A 26,516-nucleotide genomic window follows, 5' to 3' on the forward strand; every position below is an offset into this window, starting at 1 on the left:
ATAATCAGCGATGATGTATACTTACACTTGGAGTAAGTGTTATGTTCTTTCCAGGACATTAGTAAAGTATACTAGTTTCGAATGTATGGAGTATACATTGGACTGGACCGATATAGCAACTAAGTTAAGATATTACAAACTTACCGTTATACATATCTTTCCAAGTCAACATCAGTAGTTGATCATAAGATTAAAAGAATCTAAATCCTGATATGCTTGGGCTCAACTCAGGAGTGCTATTCATGTTCTTAGATTTATTAGTTAAGCCTACTTTCGGGTCAGGGTGATACGTATATTTCGAGAACATGATAGTATGATTGAGTGGGAGTGCTGAACATAAATATGGAATCTATAGCTTCTACTGGTGTATAGAAGTCAAGTGATGATTCCCTTCGAGCTTAGCAAATAGAAGTAAATGGATGAGCTCTTGTTTAACTGACTAATTATTAGATCACTAAAGACCATTTACAGGTAGCTAAGTGTTTTAAGGGGCAAAATACATTGAGGGGTGAGAACGGTAAAGAAATCCCATCTCGATGTAGATCATCTATATAGAGGATCTTTAAATCACAATAAGATTATAAGAATGGTTAAATGAGATAGTATATTGATATCGTGGAACATACAATATGCTCTATATAAGTCTGAGAGTGCAATTCTAAGTTCTAAGAGTGGATTCAACGAAGAATTAATAAGTAGGAATTTACTTGGTAAATTTGGTTCACTTATTGGAAGCTCAGCATATAGATCCATGGTCCCCATTCTAGTTGAGAACATTCTGCTTGTAAGACTCATTAATTGATTCGTGATTGACCAATTATAATTCTAAAGTTAGACTATGTCTAATTTTATGAATTTTCACTAAGCATGGGTGAAATTGTAAAGAAAAGAGTTTTCTAGGTTTATTTATTTATTAATGGACTTTATATGTCTAATTAATAATTACCTTAAATGTCAATATTATTTAATAATCTATTTTAGTTATTAAATAATTAGTTTTGGCATTTAAAAGGTTAGAATTGGAAAATTGGCGTTTTTGAGAAAATAGAGATAAAATTTGATAAAATTGCAAAATCAAGTGAGGCCCAATACTAACACCTAGGCCGGCCACTTAATGTTGCTTTTTCAAATTAATATTTTCATTATTTTAATGCCAAATAAATCCTAACCTAAACCTAGTAGTTGCCTATAAATAGAAAGTGATGGCTCAGTCAAATAACAAGTTTTTCAACAAGCCTTTCTGACAGAAATTTCTCTCTTCAGAAAAACTGAGCTTTCCCCACTTTCTACACCTTGGCCGAAACCCTCTCTCTTTTCTTCTTCATCTTTTTCGTGACCCTAGTGAAAGAGTAAGTGCCCACACACAAGGAAGAACTCAATCATAGATTGGAAGACTGTGAAGGATCAAACTTGAAGAAGAAGGACATTCGGGCTCAGATCTTGATTATACTCTGCTACAGAAAGGATTCAAGGGTTAGAGATCTGAGTGGAAGGAGACATTAATTCCGCTGCATCAATGTAAGGTTTTCTTAACTTTATATCTGTTTATTTATCGTTTTAGAAAGTTCATATTTAGGATGTTTAAACAACATACTTGTGAGTAGATCTAAGATCCTGGTAAAATAATTTCTAACAACTGGTATCAGAGCCATGGTAATTGATTTACTTACATGAAATTTGGACTTTAAAACGATTGTTTGTTTGTTTTTGGATGGTATCATGTTGTATTGAGTGTTATTTGATGATTGATTGATGTTTGTAAATTTTCGTGAAACATAATTACGATTCTGTTTCTGGAATTATTTTTATTTGATAGTATGGAAAAAATTAAGCAAGTTAGCCTTTTACAGAACTCAATTTCGATTTTATTTGAATTAGTTATAAATTTTTGAAGATTTGAAAAAAATCGGAAAATGGCTTGATATTTTCACCGCGATCGCAAAACTGTCCGTACAGTTCACAATTTTTTCGTTTTTCTTCGATTTTTCATGCTTTTTCATGGAATTAACTTCCGATTTTTTGTATAGTTTTGTATATATACTATTACTATTCCTAATTCAATTCTAATTATCATTTTGAATTAATTTAATATTTTTTAAATTTAATTCAAGATATTAGTGTAATTTGAATTTGAATAGAATTAGTATCTATCTTCTTGCTTAAAAATCTATCTTATTTTTAAATTTGATTATATCTTATCTTATTTTTAAATTTAAGGTCAGATTTTATAAATATTTTTTTAAAAAATTAAATCTTTTTTAGATATTTTGACCTTATTTAAATTTAAAATAAGATATTTATAATCATGTAATTTTAAATAGGTTAAGATATTTTGCTAACTTTTAAATTTTGTTATTTTATTTATTTAAATTAAATTTATAATCTGAAAAGATATTTCATTTATCTTTTCTAATTTTTATTTAATTTTTATTTTTAAAATAACATTTAATTTTTAAAAGTAGTTAGCAAATTTTGAAATGATATTTAGGTTGGTTGAAACCTAATTTTTCAAAATAGTAGGTTTAATTTTAAATATTTATTTTTTAAATAATTTCGAAATTTAAATTTATTTTTTATTTTATTTTCGAAACTAATTAAATATTTTTTTTAAGTTTATTTTTTTTCGAAATTAATTAAATTTTTTTTAATTATTTATTTTTCGAAATTATTTATTTAAAATTAAATAAATCCTACTTCCAACTATCCAGCTAACCTTGTTGCAGGAGTATATGGTTTAAACTTGTGTGTAAGTTTTTCAAAACCTATTATTACTTGATTGCAAATAGCCATGGTTACTTTTTGCCAGATCTAATGATCTGATGGCTCCCTTGGTCAAGTTAATAATTTGTAACATGTAAATTTTACAATCTTCTTTCATCTGTGTATGACCTAGCAACATGATAGGATCCATCCAAAGTGTGCCTGTGTGAGCCTATGTGTTTATTTTATTATATAGATGCATATAGGTTGTTGCTAAATAAAATGTCACACCATGATAGATTTGATTTAGTTCCATCTAGTTTTAGGACCTATTCAATTAATAACAGTTATTTATTTTAAGGTTAAATTCCTCTCTTTTGGGCCTTGTGTGAGAGTTGGGAGCCATAGAAGTGGGTACGACATACTGAACCCAGCACCCCCCCACATGAACTACCCCAATTGTGAAGGCCCATTTGCCTGATTTAAATAACATTAGTTTGACCTAATAAAATTGAATTAGCAACATAATTAACTTTTAAAATATATGAAATTTATTTTCATTTTAATATTTTAAAGTTAATTTTAAGAAAAACACTTTTAATTTTAGATATTATTTCTAGACAAACTATTTGTATTTTTCTTGTATTTAATTAAATATAGAATTTTAACTAACTAAGATTCTTTCTGGAACTTATTTAATTAAATATTCCTATTTAAGTTATAAATTAGTTGTATCAACTATTTTTCTTATCTAATTTAAATTTGAATATTTGATTTAAATTTTAAATCAAGTTGAGGAATCCTAGGCATTAGTTATTAAAGATTCTTAAGATATTTTTTAAGTTAATATCTTTTCAAATATTAACTTAAAATGGAATGTTTTAGATATTTTTTTTTTGGTTAATATCTTTTCAAATATTAACTCTAAAAAGATATCTTCAAATTAAGTGGTTATAACTTAATTCTTGATATTTAATTAAATCTAAATTTGAAATTATTTAAGTTTTAGTTTTTTTCTATATAACTTAAATTAGATATTTTTCAAATTTTTTGAAAAGATACTTAGTCAAATAAGATATTTTCTAGATAGTAATTTCTAGACTACTTATTATTTCTAATATTTAAATAGGAAAATATTATACTTTGTGAAATTAATTATTTCAATAATTAATTTTGGTACAATTTTATTAAGTATATTTTTCCTAGTATTAAATAGAAATTAATAATTAAGCCTTCTCTACACTTAATTATTTATTTCTTGAATTTAATACATTTAATTAACTTAAAAAATCTAAATATCTAAGTTGATTTTCATCATGATACTTAAATATTTATTGATTTTTCATGACACTTAATTAAATAGAAAATTATTTTTAGGTTGAAATTTAATTTTTCAACTTAAATTTAAATAATTTTCAATATATATATTTTTCTTTATTTTATTAATCAATTTCGAAATTTGCATTTTATTTATGCAATATTTTCGAATTTTTTATTTTGAAAAATAGATTGAGTTGTAAATTAATTATTTATTTTAATTAATTCTTGGACCAACTACAATCAATGATTTTTTTCATTTAATTGATTAATTTAAAATAAATGAATTTAAAATATATATATATATTATTAGAAATTGAATTAACTAGTCAAAAGAATATCTAGATAGGTGATATTTTTGCTTGAAGTATTTCTTTTCTATTTTTATTATTTTCAAAAATTGTATTTTTATATACTTTAAATTTTCGAACCCAATAAATATATTCTCAAAGGAAATTTTTAAGTTGCTAATTATTTATTTTATTCAACTTAAATTAATTTCCTTAATATTTATATTTAAGATTATTACTAAGATGGAAATAATTAATTTTATTTCAATCACCATCTAAGTATAATTTTATAAATATTATATTAAATTCTTATTTTTTTGAATTTTAATTCTTAAATAGAATTAAATGAGATTTATTTATTAGAATAATAAAGAAAATACATTTTAAATAATATGCTTTATTATTATTAAGATATTCGATCTCCATTGTGAGTTTTACACCGAGTTTGTTTTAGTGAGTAATCCTCCCTAATGGAGGAACGTTCATTAGCAATTTCGCACCGTTTAATCTCGCATGATAAGTGGTTTGTAAGTGTTTTATATGGTATAGATCACCCTAATGGTGGCGACCATATTTGACTTGCAAATTGCGAAACAATGGTAGAAGCTCATGAGATAGAATAGCCTTGACTCTCGCCTAAACGGGACAACGCTGGATTCCAATCTTGATCGAATAAAAGGTTGCTAGAATGTTTAACATTTTAGATGAGCTGACAACTCTATTCAATGGATGGTAGCTTTGACTCTCGCCTAAACGGGACACTGATATCAGTTTGTTGAAAACCTTGGAAATTATTTAGGATTGTTATTTTTAAGTATTTTCTCATATCATTCCTACTTGCTATGTGCTTATAATTTCTGAATTGATTTTGTGTGTTAAACCATTATTTAATTTCTATTTGTTGATTTCTATTATTTTGTAGTATCCTGTATTATCAAAATGAATCCCATGTTATCACTGTTGACTGAAAACAAGCTGAATGGATCTAACTTCAATAAATGGAATGAGAACATTAATATTGCTCTCATAGGAGAAAGTGCCTTGTTTGTTTTAACTGAGCCGTCACCTGAAGTGCCTGGAGACAATGCATCCAAAGCTGTGAAAGAAAAGTATGAGCGTTGGCAGAAAGCAAATGACAAAGCTCTATACTTTATGCTTTCTAGCATGGTTGACACCCTCAAAACTCGGTTTTCTAAAACCGAGAAGGCTGCTGAAGTTATGACGAAGTTAAATGAGCTATTCGGTAAGGCATCACTTCAGTCACGCTTTGACGCGACTAAGAAGTACATTAATGCACGGATGGAACCTCATAAAAACGTGCGTGACCATGTTCTCCGTATGTCTAGTTCTTTCCAAGAAGCCCAGGATCATGGTGCTTGAAATGGATGCTGCTACTCAAGTTAGTCTTATCTTGAATAGCCTGACTCCAGCATTTCTACCATACACATCAAATTATGTCATGAATAAGAAGGAAATTGACTTTCATGAATTAGTCAATGACCTTCAAACTTATGAAAATTTGATTGGAGGACCCAAGAAGAAAGGGTGTAAACCTCACAATCCTGGTAATGGTAATGGGACGATGAAACCTGAAGCAAATGTTGCCTTTGCTTCAAAACCCAAATCGAAGAAGAAGTGGAAGAACACCAAGAAGCGAACAAAGGCCATGAAAAAGGCTGCTCCTTCTGGTGATGCTACACTTAAAGGAAAGTGTTTCTACTGCAATGAGAAAGGTCATTGGAAATCCCAGTGTCCTAAACTTCTTGCAAAGAAACAAGGTATTTCCATTAATAAACTTTAAAAAGTTTAGTGAATTATTATCCAATTGGATTTATGATTCTGGACTAACTTTGTTTATTTGTTTTCTTGGATCAGAAAGCTGGACCAAAGGGTGCAATCGTCCAGATGAAGATGAAGCTCTTCAATTTTTTGAATTAATTGTTTTAGTTTAAAGACAATTTGGATTTCAAATTTTAGTTAGGGATATTTATCCCTGTTTCTCTCATATTGTTGCAATACATTTTTTTTATTAATAAAGTTGTATTTTCGAAATTCCCTATTGCAATTTATGAGATTGAGCTTCATTTAATTTTATCTTCATCAATTATTACCACATTATATTTGTATGTTTATATGTGTAAGTGTTTTTATTATTGATGCAAATTCTATAATATTTTCAACTCTTCATAGAGTTATATTAAATAAACACTAGAAATTATTTCTATGTTTATCAATAATTGTTAATTCTAATACAATTATTAAGAATTTGTTTAATAAAAGGATCTTATGATCTGATAGGGGTGGAGAAAAGTTAAGAAAACTGTGCAGTTCAACGATCTTTTATATCTAATGAACTCTGGATAGTATTCAACTCCACATAAACTCTATCACACTAAGAGAATCATGATATTTACAACCTTTAGGGGTGGATCATAATCTCTATATACTTAGGGGTGGAGGTTATCCATAGTACCCTATATGTATATTCTTAGGGGTGGAGTCCATTCCACAATTCCCTATGAAACACATATCTTGTTTAAACATAGAAGTAATATAATGAGTCAGCTATTGTCAATATAAATTCTTGATCTTGATTGTATGTTCCATTTCGTTTTTACTGTTGTAAGTAAAAGTTTGATACCTTTGAAAGTTCTTTGTTAAAGTTTCACACTACCTTAATTGAGTGGGAGAATTTTAAAATTCTATACCCATCTTCATTAGGTTGATAATTGTGATAGGTACTTAAGAACACTACTGAAAAGCAAATCTAACCATTCACATGGATAGGTATAGCTTATCAGAATTATGAGAATAAGATAAAGAACTCTAGTTCAGTCCATTCGAATGACTTGAACTTAGAATTCTTAATCCTCATAAAATTTGATGGTATCTTAATTTTGATTACTTTATCTCTGGCATGTATTTTTCACTTCAAATACTAGTCTGCTATGTTGATGACTTAGTCTTGACTTAAAGTTTCAGACTAATACAAAAGTCACAACTAGGTAACTCTCTAAACAATCAGAGGTTAAAAGTATTATTTAACCAGACATCTGTTATTGAGTGGGAGCTATCTGAGATGTAATCAAATAGGGAACATTAGAAGATATTCAAGAAAGATTTATGAAAGTGATCTATATGTCAGATATTAAGGAACTGTGTATCAGTTATCCTTGTATCTCACCATCTAATTTCGATTTCTATAAGATGGTGCTTACTTTGGGGGTGGAGGAATTATTGAATAATAATTCAAGCTCTACCAGAGAAGAATTATAACTTGGTCTATTCGAAAATACTGAAAGTTATATCTTTGAAGAAAAAGTCTACACTGTATTATCTCAATTACATATTTTAAAATATGAGAGATATGTCTTCTGTTTATCCAGATGTACTTTTAAAACAGTAAAGATTTCAGTATCCCTTGATGAGTAAAGCATATAGTAAAGGATGTTTCATAAGTGTATTTATGAACTAGTTTCCAGAAGTTTGGGTGGATTCAAATATACTACATTTGATCTGAAGATCAAGACATCAGATTGACCTATTTGCACAGTTTGTTATATATTAGTGCAAGTGGGAGTTTGTTGGGTTTTATGCCCTAAATAAAACTCTTTACAATCTGATTAGTTATCAACATAAGAAATTTGAAGTGATTGATGTTTGCATGAATTTTACATGCTAATGGTTTAATATGTTCAATATGTTTATTACATTCATACACACAAAATCGATTAAATCAGGATCATATGTTTATTCACAATTACGGTATCGTCGAACGAGTGGAATGTGATTGTGATCATATGAATCAAAAGTTTTGGTCCCTGTTTCATCAGTGTTATTGGATTTACACTAATGTGATAATTAGCGATGATGTGTACTTACACTTGGAGTAAGTGTTATGTTCTTTCCAGGACATTAGTAAAGTATACTAGTTTCGAATGTATGGAGTATACATTGGACTGGACCGATATTGCAACTAAGTTAAGGTATTACAAACTTACCGTTATACATATCTTTCCAAGTCAATATCAGTAGTTGATCTTAAGATTAAAAGAATCTAAATCCTGATATGCTTGGGCTCAACTCAGGAGTGTTATTCATGTTCTTAGATTTATTAGTTAAGCCTACTTTCGGGTTAGGGTGATACGTATATTTTGAGAACATGATAGTATGATTGAGTGGGAGTGCAGAACATAAATATGGAATCTATAGCTTCTACTGGTGTATAGAAGTCAAGTGATGATTCCCTTCGAGCTTAGCAAATAGAAGTAAATGGATGAGCTCTTGTTTAACTAACTAATTATTAGATCACTAAAGACCATTTACAGGTAGCTAAGTGTTTTAAGGGGCAAAATACATTGAGGGGTGAGAACGGTAAAGAAATCCCATCTCGATGTAGATCATCTATATAGAGGATCTTTAAATCACAATAAGATTATAACAATGGTTAAATGAGATAGTATATTGATATCGTGGAACATACAATATGCTCTATATAAGTCTGAGAGTGCAATTCTAAGTTCTAAGAGTGGATTCAACGAAGAATTAATAAGTAGGAATTTACTTGGTAAATTTGGTTCACTTATTGGAAGCTCAGCATATAGATCCATGGTCCCCATTCTAGTTGAGAACATTCTGCTTGTAAGACTCATTAATTGATTCGTGATTGATCAATTATAATTCTAAAGTTAGACTATGTCTAATTTTATGAATTTTCACTAAGCATGGGTGAAATTGTAAAGAAAAGAGTTTTCTAGGTTTATTTATTTATTAATGGACTTTATAATTCTAATTAATAATTAAATTAAATGTCAATATTATTTAATAATCTATTTTAGTTATTAAATAATTAGTTTTGGTATTTAAAAGGTTAGAATTGGAAAATTGGCGTTTTTGAGAAAATAGAGATAAAATTTGATAAAATTGCAAAATCAAGTGAGGCCCAATACTAACACCTAGGCCGGCCACTTAATGTTGCTTTTTCAAATTAATATTTTCATTATTTTAATGCCAAATAAATCCTAACCTAAACCTAGTAGTTGCCTATAAATAGAAAGTGATGGCTCAGTCAAATAACAAGTTTTTCAACAAGCCTTTCTGACAGAAATTTCTCTCTTCAGAAAATCTGAGCTTTCCCCACTTTCTACACCTTGGCCGAAACCCTCTCTCTTTTCTTCTTCATCTTTTTCGTGACCCTAGTGAAAGAGTAAGTGCCCACACACAGCAAGCAGTAACTCAATCATAGATTGGAAGACTGTGAAGGATCAAACTTGAAGAAGAAGGACATTCGGGCTTAGATCTTGATTATACTCTGCTACAGAAAGGATTCAAGGGTTAGAGATCTGAGTGGAAGGAGACATTAATTCCGCTGCATCAATGTAAGGTTTTCTTAACTTTATATGTGTTTATTTATCGTTTTAGAAAGTTCATATTTAGGATGTTTAAACAACATACTTGTGAGTAGATCTAAGATCCTGGTAAAATAATTTCCAACACAAAATAGATAGATTCTTGACCATACCAGACTAGTCGAAACTCTGACAGAATACATCCTTAAATCACTTTCAGTTCGGACGACGGGAGACCTAAAGAGAGAATTACTGATAGTTAGGAGAAATTATGTAAGCTAGCATTATTCCTTCATTATATTAAATTAATCCTGGTGTGAAGAATTCAAAGTCATAATACAAATTTTTTATTGAGCTAATTTTTAGCATCAACAGTATATTTATAAATTTATGGGTTACTACACCTATAACTAATTGACCTTAAGATGAAATTCTATTTTGCTTTTTAATCATACTTCTACGTTGAGTTTTTTATACAATCTGCAATCTGTGATTTCAAACTCCAACTAATTCACACCAGACTATTTAAAATTAGACCAAAATAAATTCAATGTCAATGGTTTGGTTAATACGGACCGTTTATAATTTTGTAGTTCGGTTACAATTTTATAACTCTCACTAGTGTTTCAAACTTATTATGTTTTTTTTTTTTTTTTGAAATATTGATATTTGAAAATAATCTTACACAGATTATTTAAATTGATTAATATTATTTTTGAGGGTTTTTTCAATTTCATTTATATATTATAAAATTTTGAAAAGTAAAAATATTAATAAAAAAAATGAAACAATTATGAAGAATAAATAATAATTTCGAACCAAATCAATCCGTTAAATGAATTAATTTGATTTGTTTAAGCATTTAATTAGTTTAATTGGGTTTGAAATTTCAAAAGTCGTTATACTAATTTGGTACCAATAAAAAAATCTAGAACACAACTAATCTGTGAATAAGAACTACATTTTAAAGAAATATAATATGAAAGTATTTTCAATTAATGGATAAAAAAAAGTATTCATCCACTTATCTCTACATTTATTATAGGGAAATTATAGTAAATGACCTCAAATCATAGGACTATGTTAGATTATGTTCTCATTTCAAAATAATATAGCAAATGATCCTAAATCATAAGATTATGTTAGTAAATGTCCTCATTTCAAAATCATTAATTTTAATTATTTTATTTTTTTTTTAGGATTAGAAGCAAATTATTTAAACATTATGGTATATCTATATTAGTTTTGTTATAATCTTTTTTATTTTAAAGTTATGTCAATTTTTTTAATTTTTTTATGAGTTGTTTTAGGTTGTTGGTATATAGATTTTGTTGTACGGTATATTTCTATTTTGTTGTATGGTATATTATTATTCTTAGATGATATTTCTATTTTGTTAATATGATATATATAATTTTTTTAATAATATTATATTATTTTGTTTTATTTTTTATTGTAGGTATATACATTTTTTTGTATGGTATATGGTTTTTGCTGTCTATAATATATCATTTATTTAATATGATATTTAGTTTCTATTTTATTATATATAAATTTTTTGGTATGTATTCATATTTTAATGGTGGTATATATAATTTTGTTTAGCATGATATATATATTTTTTGAGTATTAATTTAGTATTGTTATAATTTCTTTGTGGTATATAATTTTATTACTACGGTATATTAATTTTCAGTACTACGATATATCTAATACTGCTGTATATATTTAAATAATCTAATATGTTTATTTATTTTTGTTACAATATAATAATAAGCAATTCTAAAAAAAATTATGTAACTTAATTTTATTATTATATATATTTTTTAAAAAAATATGTGATAAATGTATTTTTATAATTTTTATTAGCTAATTTATTAGATTTGACTATTTTCTTAATTTTTTTAAAAAGTGGACATTTACTAACTCAGTTTCTAAATTTAGGATCATTTTACATCTCAATCCTTTATTATATTGTAGGTCAGGCCTGTCTCTAGGCCCTGGTTAAAAAGGGACATAAATTTTTCAGAAATATCATTTCTTTTTGGGTAAATACCATTTTGGACCCTGTATTTTACAAAAGTTACAGATTAGACCCTGTGTTTTGTTAAATGACAAAATGGACCATGTATTTTCTAAAATAGTAAAAATAGGACCCTGAGCTTAATTTTTGACAACTTTTTTTTTAATACAACCAACTTGAAGACACTGCTTAATACGAACAGATACGAAAAATGTAAACAGTTTTGTCATAGCACTTTTAGATCAGATTATAATTAAACTTTATTTTGACAAAAAATCAATTCAGGGTCTTATTTGTACTATTTTAGAAAATACAAGGTCTATTTTGTCATTTAACAAAATACAGGGTCTAATTGGTAACTTTTGTAAAACAGAGGGTCCAAAATAGTATTTACCTTTTCTTTTCTCTTACACAAAAGGTTCTTTGAAAATTATCATTTTATATATAAATATGAGAAAGACGTCAAATTTTGCATTGGTCCAGTAACAATAAGTAAAACTTAGGTTCACATAAGAGGTGTTGAATTCAGAGTCCTACCAACTGAAAAGTTGCAACATCAAGCAGCAAGTTACATAAGAAACATAAGATACAAGTAAAATAACAGACCTTATTCACTTTTATATATATATATACATTCATTCTGTCTTTTTTTTGTTTTTTTTTTTCCTCTTGAAGAAAAGCGTTCATATATTAGATAAAGTGATAACTAGACCTCGCGGTCATTACAAAAAAAGTATTCAGGGATCGAGAGAATAGGAATACATTCAAACCTCTGGTGGGTAAATGTCCACTTAGCCAGATTATGGACAACAAAATTACAATTCTAACTAATATTAGAGAAAATGCAAGTGAAGAAAAAGAGAGAGGATCTAATACAAAATGAGACATAGTTCTCAAGCTCCCACCTGGACTCAGTCCGGTTAAGAGCGTTGATAACTACCCTCGAATCACTCTCAACAATAATAAACTTAAATCCATAAGTCTTCGCAACGTCCAGCGCAGTGCAACAAGCAAACTCCAATTTAGAAGTATGAACTCAAATTACCTTGCCAAGATGATCCCTTGCAACAACAGCGGTACACATAGTGTCCAACCCCACTTTAACATCACAGTTCAGTTTTATCCAGTCTTGGAGGAGGGCGCCAGGTTTTCGCCAAACTCGGAAGCGAACAAGAGAGCAACGAAGCATGATAAACATCAAAAGAAGAGCGGATACTATCAATACACTTAATCACATCAACCAGACAATTATGTACCTTTCCATTCCTAGCCCGCCAGATGGTGTCGACAGTTAACGAAGCATAAAGGAACACCTCATTAGAATTGATGTCTTTGTGTTTAAGGTCCCAAATGAATTTGACCCAGTCCTACATCCGGATGCCATTACCACAAATAGGAAAGATGCCCCACGAAGAGGACCTCCACAAGTGGAAAGCCACATTACAAGATAAGAACAGATGTTCAATAGATTCATCATCTGTCCCACACAGAGGGCATAGCACATCCTCAATATGAAATCTTTTGCAGATTTCATACCGAACAGGGATAGCCTTGGACAGGATGCACCACCAAAGATTCTTCAATCTTTCAGAGATTTTACTATTCCACAGACGGTTCGAAAGAGACGGGACAACCTCACAATTGGGCGCTCTTTCATGTGCTTGGGCAATATAGGCCGATTTGCTTGAGAACTGACCATTACTTTCCAAAGTCCAAATCCATTTATCACTGACTAGGCCAGACGTAAGACCCCCTTTTAAAATAGTTGTGACAATTTCCTTGTTAAAAAGACTATTTAGCTTGGGGATATTCCAGCCTCCATTATCCAACAGAAGCTCAGCATCTCTGTTCACTCCCATCCTGGAAGAGTCGACAGTGCGAGGTAAGAAATCTTTCCAATGAGGAATCCAAGGGTCTTCCCAAATATTAGTATCCTTCCCGTCCACCACCAACTTACAAGCACCTTTTTGTAAGATAGTTTGGACTTAACCTCATTTTTCCAAAACCACGAGTCAGAATTTTTAGAAGTACAATTAAGAAAAGACTTTCCTTTTAGGTATTTTGCCTCCAAGATCTGACAACAAAGGGATTGATTGTGAATCAAAAGGTTCCACCCCATTTTGCCAGGAAGGCGAGATTCATTTCTCTAGTTTTACGGAATCCAAGACCCCCTAAGGACTTCGAGAGGCAAAGCTTATCCCAAGCTTTTAGATGTAGACCATGGTTACCCCTTTCGGACCCACCAAAAATCACGAACCATTCCATCAATCTTAGCAACAAGTCGACTTGAGAGTTTGGTCGTTTGCATAGCATACATAGGTAGGGATAAGCCCACAGATTTAATGAGGGTAGCACGACCGGTTTTAGATAGTGTCTTAGCTTTCCAACCATGAAGCTTAGACGTGAGGTTTTTGATAATGAAATTGAAGTCAGCATCCTTTTGTTTGGACCAAAAGATAGGTAACCCAAGGTATTTAATGTTGCCATATGGGGATCCAATACCCAGCTGAGACTTGATTCCTCTTTTCATGCCATTGGGAGTGTTTTTGCTAAAGAAATCGAAGTTTTGAGTTTGTTGACTTGTTGGCCCGACCAATCGCAAAACTTCTCAATGCACTGCCAATAGCCTTTAACTTCTTCCCAGTTCGCTTTTCCAACCAAAATTAAATCATCCGCAAAAAAAAAATGTGAGAAATTATGGGGCCTCCTCTACTGAGTCTGATACCGTTGATATTTCCCTTACATTGGGCGTCTACCAAAAGTCTTAACAAAATTTACGCAGCCCAGATGAATAAGGAGATAAGGGGTCGCCCTAACGCAAGTCGCACGAGGGCGTAATCTTACCAAATTGACCTCCATTTAGGCAAATATTGAGAGTAGTAGTGATACACTAAGATATCCACCCTCTAAACTTTTGCGGCACCCCAAAACCATCAAGCACATGCTCAATAAATTTCTAACTCAGTTTGTCATAAATTTTCACAAGGTCAATTTTAATAGCAAAACAACCCTCTTTTCCTTTCTTCCTGTTGAAGGAGTGGATAATTTCTTGAATAATCACATTGTTATCCTGAATATTCCTCCCCGGAACAAAAGCAGCTTGGGTAGGATAAATTAGAGAAAACAACAAAGGCTTAATTCTATCAGCAATGATTTTAGAGATAACCTTGCATTAACACCTTTATGCATAATACCCAATGTATACACACGCTTAATGACAATTCCAGAAGAGAGATAGAGACCGTGCAAGTCTACTCAGCTATTAGCTCCATTTTTAATTAATCGAAAAAAAATAAATAAAAAGAAAACAATTAGCTCCATTTTTTTAAAATATAAATATACATCAGTGAGAATGTTTATAAATGAATCACCAGGGGGACCTCATTTCTCTTTCTTTTTAGGAAAAATGAAAATCCCCATTTATATATTTTATTGATCAACACATGCTTTGCTTACAAAAAGAATGCAATCATGCCATTTGTTTTTTCTTTTTTTTTTTCTTTTTTTGCTTTATGAAGACCATTGATCAGGTACAGTAAGAAAATAAGTAGTCATTGCCTTTCGAAACCTTTTCTTGTACTGTTTTGGAGAAATAATGGTTGGGGAAGCATTCTTCGGACCACCCAGAATTCCAGAGGCCTTAACCCAAGTTTCCAAATGCTTGTCCCATGTGTACTGTCTCATGAAATCAATGATTCCCAACACCAGCTCCTTCTTCTCATCATCCACCCCAACCAAAAGTGAGTAGTCCATCACATCAACAGACTGGACAAGCAGCCAAAAGAAAAACACATAAGCAAACCATTGGAAATTTAAATAAATAAAAAAAAAAAATGTTTCATACGACCTTTAGATTCTCTGAAAAAAAAAATTACTGCAACCAAAAAGCATAATCTAGAAAGTGTGAAACTATTACCGCCAGAAAGGCCGTATCGTTCCAAACAGCTCTTTCAAGGCTTCTCTTTGCTTTGCTTCCGAGAAATATGGGCTTTGTCCGAAGGGTTTCCAACAAATTCATATCTAGAAGTACTTTGTTTTCCCCAGTTGTATCATTATTGTAACGTGAACGAGCGGAGCCCTTAAGATCGTAGACCCTTGATATATTTCTCTTGAAGAAAAGGTTCTCCATCACCATCAAATCCATCCTTGTTTCCTTTCCACCTTTCATGTGTTTACTAGTGACCTGCCAATGCAAATCAAGAATTAAGAGAAAAAACAATCTGATGTCCAACTAATCTCATGTATAGCCACTAATTTACAAACACATTAACAAAAAAACTAATACCTGATATATACCGAGAATTTTGGCTAGACAAGTAGGACTTCCCGAGCCAAGGGAGTCTGTCAGGTATTTAAAATATGCAGGTGCAAATTCTTCAAAAGAATCCAACTCTGTCTTTGTGACTTGCTTTACAATGAATCTCTCATCCAATGATTTGGCAAAATACACATTGCTTTTGCCCCCTTGCGCACTCCATCTCTTGCAGCGGCTCAATGATCGTACAAAGTCTACTTCACTAGGACAACATTTCTTTCTAAGAGAGTCGAACAATTCTGCAAAGTAGCATGTAACAGAAAACTTCACTTTGTCATCTCCAAATGAGAGCCTCAAATGTGGAGATTTTTTAAAATCCGCAAATAAGGAACTGATGGATGACGGAGTATCTTCTGATCCACTTCCATAACGGGTATAATCCAAGTCCATAGAGCCAAAAGATTGCCAGGCTGAAATAGTGGAAGCTGCAGTATTATCTTTGTGGCTCTCATGCTGACTACAAGATACCTCATGATCATTTGATTTATTAGCAACCCAGTCATCATATTCTTTGGAACTAAGCGCATATGATATTATACTGGTGGGTTCATTATCATAAACAGCAACAACTATATCACTCTGGCACGTCTGGGGTAACAACATTCGTACACCTTCAGTCACATGGGATGCAGAAGAGATAAATGAAGGTGTGGAACTCAAAACTATATTTGACTTCTGAGCCTCCTGAGGAAATATTTGGGAGTAAGTTCTCATAACGCTAACCGGATCTCTGATCATATTCCTGAAATCTCCGGAGGCGTGGAAAGACCTAAGAGTTGACACATGCAAAGAAGAAGGAGGCAGTCCTTTTCGAACTCTTTCTTGAACTCTTAAAGCAGAATCAAAAGAATGATTTCTTGCTGACATCGCCAGCCTTCTAATAGGTACAGTATCACTTTGACTTACCTGCCTCACAATACCAGCTTGAAGCCCACTTTGAGCACTCAAGGGAAGTTGATCAGTACCTGTCCAAGCAGAATCTATTCTCTCAGAAAGAGTAGATTCATGAGAAGGAAAGCTTTCGGAGGAATTCATATCTTTAGAGGTTTTTCCATCTGCAAGTGTTTCCTCCTGCTTGTCATGATGACACAAGTTCAGTTCAGAGTCATTAGGGATGCAAGGCTCACTCCGCGGCGACAATACATCATTTCTAGGGAAGTCTAACCAACTTAATGATTCAGACACATTTATTTCATGTCCATATTCAAGCTTGTCTTCCTTACAAAATGAATCACTAATCAACTCTACTGGATGACCAAATAAATCACCTTGGGCAGCCCTGGAAAATGAATTACTTTTGAGAAGAGTATCCAGTGAATAAAATCGGCGATCCCAAACATGTGAACCAATTAGGAGAGAACGCCTTAAGCGATTTAGTTCCAAAACATCTACAGCTACTTGGCCCGGTTGTGAAATCTCCATAAAAGCAGGTTGCAAAATAGCCTGTTTCAAGTAGCAAATGAAAAGACAACAAATTTGTGATATGAAGGATGATTGAAAATTAAATAACTACAAAAGCACAAGTATTTATAAATTGTCAATTTGAGGACTTGTCACAACTATGCTCCATTTCCAACTTACAATGTATTCATTTCTTTCTTTTTTCACAAGATCTTTCAGCTCCAATATGCAGCTTTGTAAATCCCTAGTGTCAAAGGCTTCATGTCCAAAAGATCGAGTTTTATCTTCCATACCATCGAGTACATCAGATATTTCAGCATACAAGGTTTCCATTTTTCCCATCAACTGTGAATGTATTTAATTGTTAGGACAGTCATCAACACACTCACAAAAGAATTAAACCAGTTCCGAAATTAGTAGTCTAAACAAAAAATGCTAAAAAGAAAAACTCTGATTTTCAAACCTCAGTTGCCTCTTTTCTCGTCCACTCCGGATGGACATAGCCATTAAATTCAAGTAATGATGGTGGCAAGCGTACAGAGAGAATATCTATAGGGGAATACCGGAAGAAAGCAACCATACTTCCAAACCTGTTAATTAAAGTCTTCAATATCAAAATCACTATATTACAAACTATTATTATAAAATTATGTATTAGCACTTACCCATAGTAGCGAAGACAATCCTTTTGCAACGAATGACCACAAGTTGCAATGCGATTAGCAGTTGCGTGATTTGAGAAACTAAGTTCCAAAAACTTCCCAAAAGAAAGTCCCCAAGCAGCATCTGACATAACCACCCTGCGATTGGCTGGTGGAACTCCATCTATATGAGCACATCTCAGGCAACGATGCCACATCCAGATTTTACCGTCTCGTTCTCCGGGTAGTTTTAAAGAAGAAAGACGCCTGACATTAATCGTAAGATTTCCCTGCTGATGGGTATAGCATAAGACATGGGCTTCAGCTGATTCTTTGCAAGACCTACAATGCGATGTCTGAGAATAAAAAAAATAGTTAATTGGTCCTTTCAACCCAGAGTCACAAAATATGAATAGGGAAACATGTAAACAATTACCGGATCAAACAAGTCGTCACGAAGATATCTCCCTAGAGGCTTGTCAAAACAGCCATAAAACTTAATGCGCATAAGTCGGGAGCGTTCACAAACAATTCCTTTAAGTACACAATGACTAGAAAAAGATACCAATATGCTTTGATGACTATCAGCAGCTGAGAAGTACTCACTTGAAACCTCATTTTCATCTATCCTTTCAGACTTTGTCAGCTCATAAATCTCTTCAGGTTGTTTCTCGTCTTGTGGTAAGTTTACCATTAAATCTTGTTGGGAAAAATTTCTGGCATCGGAAAAGATCCTGGAATCTGTGACATAATTGGACGGGTTCAATGAAGTGTTTAGACCAATATTAGATTCAAAATCATCATTGTACGCATCTGGTACTATGTTTTCCATGGAAGGAGAGTCCACAGCATCAACTAGCAAAGGAAAGTCATTTTCCAGGCCAAAATGCTCAGACAGAGAGCCACATCCTTCCAATTCAGGATTGATATCCAAAATTTCCCGATCATGAGCAGAACCCTCAGCAACTGCTACATAATTAGTTGAAGCAATTGAATCAAAGTTCACAGAAACCGTAGGATCAGCTGTTTCTTTCTCTTGAATAGCAATTGACTGTCCTTGTGCCATCTTCGGCAGGGTAGCACCCTCATCTGCAAGAAAGGAAGTCTCAAGGGATAAATGATAAGCAGCAAAAACTGCATATTGAACGACATGTTTAACCTTCTTCAGTTCTTCACGACTTTTGCCCCTCAACAGAACCTACACAAGAAGCCCCAACAACCTAGTTAGACGTAATGAATTATCCAGTCTGCGAGAATAGTAAAATATAATGCAGTTCCCGAATAAATGAAACAAAAAGTACTGGAAATAAAATGTCAGCCAAAGAGGGTAGAAACTACACAAGCACCAAGGAACATTACCGTGCAACCTAAACGTCTTGGACACCCTTCAAAAAACATCAAGGTTTTTGTTGGCTTCTTGTTTAACTGATTGCTATTCTCATGTTCTTCAGAAACTTTTTCCAAGCGAAATAATTCACAGTGCCCTAATCGAGTTGTTGATATATTATCAATTGATGGCGTGATAAGAGCACCAGTGCACCGAGCTATACGCTCCAGCAAAGGCTTTTTAACATTCAGCACTAACGAAATTTCCTTCGTGAGCAAATAATCTTGGGCATATGAAGAAACACTTTTTTCTACTAACAGAACATTTGGACGGAGAGCTTCAATCTTTGAAATGATAGTCTTCAGATGCTCATTTTCCTGCACAAAACAATTGCTTTAAAAGTTTATGATAACATTTCATTATACGTAGCTTAAAAATCAGCAAATTATTAGAAAATACCTGCTGAAGTAAAGTATCAAAAGAAGCCAACTGATTTGGAACTTTCTGGTATTCCAGTGCTCCTCCTAAAATAAGTAACCTAGCATGTTTGTATTGTGAGGTCATGCGCTTGTGCTTTATGTTTTTGGTACAAACCACTCCCTTTACAAGGGTGCTGCATACACAACAACACGGTAATATTAAGAATGCATCCACGTATGAGAGATCTAAAATGTTGGGATATCAAACATCTCCGGAATGCAAAAGACATATATACCTATCAACTGGACTTCCTGATGCTATACATTTGACCTTTACATAATCACCAGGATCCATACTGCCTCCTCTGCTAGTATCTGGCTTCACAGAATTTGCAGCTTGCCATGCAACTGTTGTAACTATGTCAAGCCAATCCTCACTTCCATTCTCTTGGCCAATTTTGATACCTTCTCCTTGTAGCAGCTGTGAAACAAGAGCCCTAAAATGCCCCTGGACCACAGCTTTAAGAGGCTCCTTGTTATCTTCATTAGGTTTCTCTTTCGCTGGAAAGATGCTAGAAAGACTACCACTTGATGAGAAGAATGCACCTGAGTCACCAAAATCATCATCATCGTCATCATCATAAGCAAAAGATCCATTCTCTGCCTCATCATTTTCATCTTCAGGGGGAGGGGGAAACCAGAGAAGACCATTATTTTCGAAGTCCAGTGGTCTTTGTGATCTCTCATATTGGTTACGAAAAATTGACAAGTCATCTGAACAGTATTCTGTGTTTTCTGGATCCTCATACTCTAACACGGGCCTTTTTAAAACAGGCTCTTGACCAAAATGACTATTTCGAGACACACTTTCCACCTTCTGTACAGAATGCCCAACTGAAAAATTAATCCTAGAGGGGTTCTCAAAAGAACTTGATACTACAGACTTAGAGCTATATCTAACACTAACAGTATTTGAATCTACATCGGCATTGTCATGACAATATTCACTTGAAGGGCTAAGAAGGTGCTTCCCCGAATCCTCTGCATCTTCTTCATCACTCCTGCATTAATAAAGATAGATTTACTGAGGCAGGCAATATATTAAAAAGAAAAAACGAGAAACAACAATCAAGACAAACCAAATCATCAAAAAGTATATCATCGATATGACATGAACCAAGACCGGGAGTTATACCAGCTTTCCATTTATTTATTTAATGATTTATTTTTATTTATTTAAAAAACAAAAAAAGAAAAAAAACAAGAAAGAGAAAGAAAGCTTTCCATTTATAATTTGTAACACCAATTATAACCGTACAAAACATTGAAAATTTGGACTTTAAACAGTTTCATATGGTTTAATAATAAACATGTCATATGTGTGAGGAAATCCAAGAGAAAAACCTTCATAATCTGAAGAAAAACATCTACCAAAACTACACCCAACCTGATTAAAAGCTTACCTACTAGACGAGGTATGAACATATACAGGAGATGGATGACCGCTAAATGAGGACATAACCTCACTTGTAATGGCATGGGGAGAATAACCATAATCCCGGGCTTCAAGATATCGTGAAAAGTGATCACTCTGAATCGATTCCGCATATGTAGAACACTTGATTCTTTCACCGTGAAAGCACGGAGATGGTGGTTCAGGGCTTTCACGGGGAGAAGCAGATGGGTGTACTTTCTCATTGAATTTGCTCCCAACTACCCCTCTCATTCCCGTCTCAGAACATAACTTGCAGAACTTCATTACACCGCTAGATTCAATAACAAGTGACTCATAATCAGGGATACATTTCCCACAAAACCACCTACCACAACTTTGGCAATGGTATCTCGGAGAATGACTGGAGAAGTTTGTATGGCATTCACAACACATATTGTTACCGTTTTCGGGCATTTCAAATTCGCCGGAAAAACGTATATCGCTTGCTTCTCGGTAGAGCCAAGACTTAACCTTTACTATTAGATCTAATAGTGAAGTATCAGGTATTCCCATAGAATGTAATAACCCAACCAAGAATTGGAACCACCTCCTCCTCCCAAACTTTTTTTTTCACAACTCTTTCTAAATTTAGTATTTTTTTTTCAAGTTTTTGTTCAAAAAAAAAAAATCTACTCTCAGACTCGAGTTATGGAATACTCTGGTGTAAAAATTAACCAAAAATATTTGTAAGGATAAACCCACAGATAAAAATGGTGGGCGTATGGATGTGGGTTTTGAACAGATTTTGACTTTTTTTGACTTGGTTTTTTCTTTTTCTTTTTTTCTCTTCTTTGTTTTTCCTTTTCAAAAATGGGAATAGAAAGAAATAAGTCCTCCAAGAATCACAAAATATTTCAGAGGAAATCGACAATATAAGATCAAACAAAACTAAATATATTTACAACCCAAATCATATCCCAATAATCCTCAACACATACCCTTCCCAAAATAAAAGAAAAAAAAATGAAACAATAACTAACATTTGTTAATAAATTAAAAAAAAAAAAAAAACGAAGCTACAAACCCAGTAAGAAACACTAACCAAGATCAAGAAACGCAGGTAGAAACTTTCTAAATGAAAAACCCTAACCAATCCCAGATTCCTCAACTGTGCATCGAATGACAGATTCGAGCATCAGAACGATTCAAATCCAACAGCTGACAAAGAAAACAAGAAGGATCATAAAACCCTAATCCCCAAACCGCTGATGATCCACACAATCCAAATCCGCAAAGATTAAACATAAAGAGAAAATTCGAAGGAAGCGCGGAACCGACTCTATAAATATAAATCAGAAACTTTAAAAACAAAAACAAAAGAGAAGAAGTGCGTAACAAGCAACAGTGCAAGGGGGAAGGGAATAAGAATTATGTTTTGTTTAAAGATTATTATAATTATTTAGTGAGTATCTGTTTATAAAATTGAAGAAACTTTCTCTCTTTCTCTCTCCAAACAGAAAATACTGATAATATTAATAATAAAAATCAAAGAGGATGAAGAATGAGAATGAAAAGGAGAAAAAGGAAGAGTACGGAGAAGGTTCCCTTTCTACCGGAATCGGCTCGCATCTCGAATTCCACCATTTCCACATCTACATTACCTTCTCTCTTACTATTACTATTACAATTACTGAGCCTTAACATTTTTTTTTTCTCTCTTTACTTTTCTCTCTCTCTCTTTCTGTAAAACAATTCAAAAAGCACCAACTCTCTCTCTCTCTCTTTCCCCTTTTAGGAGGCGTTTGGTTGGGAGGAATAAAAATATAGGAATAGGAATGGGAAAGGGAATAGGAATAGGAATAGGAATGGAATGGAATAAAATTTAAAATACATAAAAAAAATTGATAAAAAAATAATTAAATTTTTTTTCTTGTTACATTGGAATGGTCATTCCTTTCTTTTTAAAATGGAATGGTGGAAAGAGCATTCCATTGGAATGCCATTCTAATACTTTAAAATGCAACCAAACAAAAGAATGGAATGAAAATTGTTTCCTTTCCATTCCATTCCATTTCATTACCTCCAACCAAACGCCACCTCAAATTTTTCATTTTTATTTAATTTATTATTTTTATATTGATGAGTTAGGAGCATGTTGATTGGTCAGCGTGATGCTTTATTTTTTGTTTTTTTTTTTTCTTTATTTTGGTTTTTGTTGAAAATGTTGAGATTTTTTTATTTATGTTTAGATAGATGAAGAAGCAAGCTTTCCTCGTTTAGTCTTAATAAAATCCCAAATAAAAAGGCAAGGGTCAGAATCAGTGTGTGCAAAAGGGCGTTTAAAGAATTTTATCATTGCTTTAATTATTTAATTTTTATTATCATAATTTCATTATCTTTTTTATATATTTTTACAGTTGGCACAATGTTCCACAACAAATCCTAAAAATAAAGATTTGAGGGGGTTCGTTCGTTACAAATTATATCCCATATAGTATTGTAGTTTATATTATATTTTATTTCAAATTATACATGCTATTAAATTTTGCATGCATATAAATATATAATATTTTAATATAAATTAAAATTAATATAATAATATATAAAAATATGAAATTTTTATAATATAGGAAAATCACTTGATGTACATGTTATCTTAATTTTAGTTAACTTGGTGTGGCACCTCTAATTGGCAAAAAAAGCAAAAAACACATTAGAGACAAGTTAGCACTAACCGGTTAAGTTAGTTTCGTGCAGGTCTAGCCCTAAGCATAGGCGAGCTAGACCCATGCGTAGGACCCATTAAAATTTTTTAATATATCATTATTTAAAGAAAAATTTACATGATATACTAACTTTTGCCATTTTTCTTACAAAATACTTATTTTTTACTTTTTTACTGTGTTTTTTTTATAAGTTTTATACTGCGTTATACTTTGTTAAGTTTTCACTTGTGTTTTTTAGTTGTTCTACTGTTGTTTTGAGTTGTTATGTTTTGTGTTTTACTGGTGTTTTATAAAAACACAGTATTTTTGAAAAAAATTCCGTGTGACAGTATTTTTGTAAAAGCTAACTTAAATTCCAGTATTTTTTGTAAGTTTCCCTTATTTAAATGCTATATTTAATTTAAATTAACAATTAATACACCCAAACTTGGCCTAGCATAGTGGCAACCTAGTAAAAGATTAGATTTTATTAGATTTAAATGCATAAATATTATTTAAATATTTTTTTTCTAAGTCCAACATTTCATAAGTTCATCTCCTTTTTTGCTACTAAGAAAAAATTCGTCTATTTTTTTTTTATTATTTTCTTTCTTTTCTTGTGAGAAAAAAAAAATTATTAATCAAGATATAATATTTAATTTCAATAATAATAATAATAAATAAATTTTTTCTTGTATATTATTTGATTTGATTTTAATTTATTTCTTTTTTATATATCTTATTTAATTTATTTGTTAAAAATTATTCACTACAGGTAAATTTAGACTTGATTGTTTTTTGTTTTTAAGAATTTGATTTATTGTATTATTGAAATTTTAGCAAGATAAAAATTTTATCATGAATGATACAGCTAATTAAAAAAAAAATAGAAATTCATTAAGAATACTTTATAACTTATTTCAGATTTATGTATATTTATTTTATTTTCTTTATGTTATGATATGTAGCATATAATTTTTTTAGATTATTTTTTTTATTTAAATATATTTATATATTTATTAAGGGGCCCAAAATTTTTTATCATCTTGGGCCCCTATTTCTTCAGGGTCAGTCCTGGTGTCGAGCAGCCTTCCATCCTTTAAGATCTCATGGTTGCACAGTAAACACAAATAAGAAAAGCATGGAGACTTACAAGATCCACATGGAGCCTTCTTGACCAAGGGAGCTCGGTCAGCTAAGGCTTCGGACAGCCCTTATCCGAGAAAACTCAGGCATGAGGTTGTTTGAAGCTTGGTTAAGACCGAGCATCACCCTCATCCGCGCACATACGCATGTAACCCTAGGCTAGATATTTTCTAATTTTCAAATAATCATAACTAATTAAATTTAAATCCAAATTGAGTTATGTAAAAGCCTAAATTAATTAATTTTTCATCTACTTTCCAGAAAAAATACTCTTAGTACGAAATAAAAATTATTTTTTGTCAAAAATTCATAATTAATAATCAATTATCAATTAAGCACATAAACCAACATGAACACATCCAAATCATCAAAATCATCGTTTTAAACTATATTTTATGAAAGTAAATTATTACCATGGCTCTCAGACAGTTGTTGGAAGTTATTTTACCAGGATCTAGATTTAGTAACAATTATATTTGATTATATTTTATAATCTAACACCCTAAACATGAATTTCTGAAAAATAAAAAAATAAACACATTTAAAGTTCTAAAAAACCTTATGTTATTCGCGTTTTTGTAATCATGACACGTAGATTTTAATCAAGAAAGGCTAAGAAGTCATTAGCTGACCAGCTCCCTCAATTGATGCTCCGGGAAGATAAAGGCACCAACTTCACGGGAAGAGTTTTCGTGATAGGGAGTTCCCTGACTACTAGCAACACAGAGGGTATCTGTGAGCCAAAGTATCCCCCCGTTCCAGGAACCAAAGCCATCTACTCCGAGAAGAGTATGGATTTTCCCAGAGGGGCCAAGGAATTTTGAGACACGTTAAATCAGGCTACGCCTTTAGCCCACGGAAGCTTTGCCTATACGTGTCAGACTATGGACCTAGTGACCAGGCTTTTTTAGGTACGACTTCAGAGGCTGTCTCCCACGACACGCTATCATACAGGGCATGCACGTCCTTGTGTACCTGACCAAATGATCCAACGGCTAGGAATAAGGGAAATTCAAAAAGGAGAAGCCCTAAGATGACTCGCGCATAAGGCCCAACCTGTACGATCTGACGCCCTTAAATGTCATATGGGAAAGATGCCACCTACCAATACAACAATCAGATTTTGCCCCAACGATGATCCATCTAAGGCAGCACATGCAAAGAAGTTGGCTTATAAATACCCCCAAAAAAGCACAAGAGAGGGGAGGACCCTTTTTTTTGGGAGAGAAGACTCATTCTTCGTGATCCTAAGCAAACACATTTTGTATTACACCTAAAAAACTCCAAAATATTCCTACTAAGCTTCCTCTTTTTTGAGAGGAACACGGGAGAAAGGAGTTCTAGTACATTGTATATCTATTTGTATAAATAGTTACCGGTCGATGAGTCTAATAAAATGGACTCGTGGATTAAGGATGGTTAACGCCTGAACCACGTAAAAATCTCTTA

General features: G+C 32.1%; 1 protein-coding gene across 1 annotated transcript; it reads right to left on the bottom strand.

Annotated features, from left to right (window-relative positions):
- Positions 1-14,975: 14,975 nt before the first annotated feature.
- On the bottom strand, positions 14,976-23,018 carry LOC115712761 (putative 1-phosphatidylinositol-3-phosphate 5-kinase FAB1C). Its single transcript, XM_030641113.2, has 11 exons — positions 21,245-23,018; positions 20,078-20,842; positions 19,822-19,975; positions 19,395-19,739; positions 18,472-19,233; positions 18,060-18,391; positions 17,858-17,984; positions 17,575-17,739; positions 15,964-17,436; positions 15,595-15,861; positions 14,976-15,443 (listed from the first exon to the last, which is right to left on the bottom strand). The coding sequence occupies exons 1-11, from the start codon at positions 21,787-21,789 to the stop codon at positions 15,189-15,191; spliced, it is 5,190 nt and encodes a 1,729-aa protein (XP_030496973.2). The 5' UTR covers positions 21,790-23,018; the 3' UTR covers positions 14,976-15,188.
- Between the last annotated feature and the right edge of the window lie 3,498 nt (positions 23,019-26,516).

This window comes from Cannabis sativa, chromosome 4, assembly GCF_029168945.1.
Source record: "Cannabis sativa cultivar Pink pepper isolate KNU-18-1 chromosome 4, ASM2916894v1, whole genome shotgun sequence".
NCBI classification, from domain to species: Eukaryota; Viridiplantae; Streptophyta; class Magnoliopsida; order Rosales; family Cannabaceae; genus Cannabis; species Cannabis sativa.

Bases quoted from the DNA above. Each gene is read 5' to 3' on its own strand.
- LOC115712761 (XM_030641113.2), bottom strand. From the start codon at position 21,789: ATGGGAATACCTGATACTTCACTATTAGATCTAATAGTAAAGGTTAAG. The intron at 17,985-18,059 runs GTAAGTGCTAAT...TTTAATTAACAG, and splicing joins GATTGTCTTCGCTACTATGG to GTTTGGAAGTATGGTTGCTT. The intron at 17,437-17,574 runs GTAAGTTGGAAA...TACTTGAAACAG, and splicing joins AAGAAAGAAATGAATACATT to GCTATTTTGCAACCTGCTTT.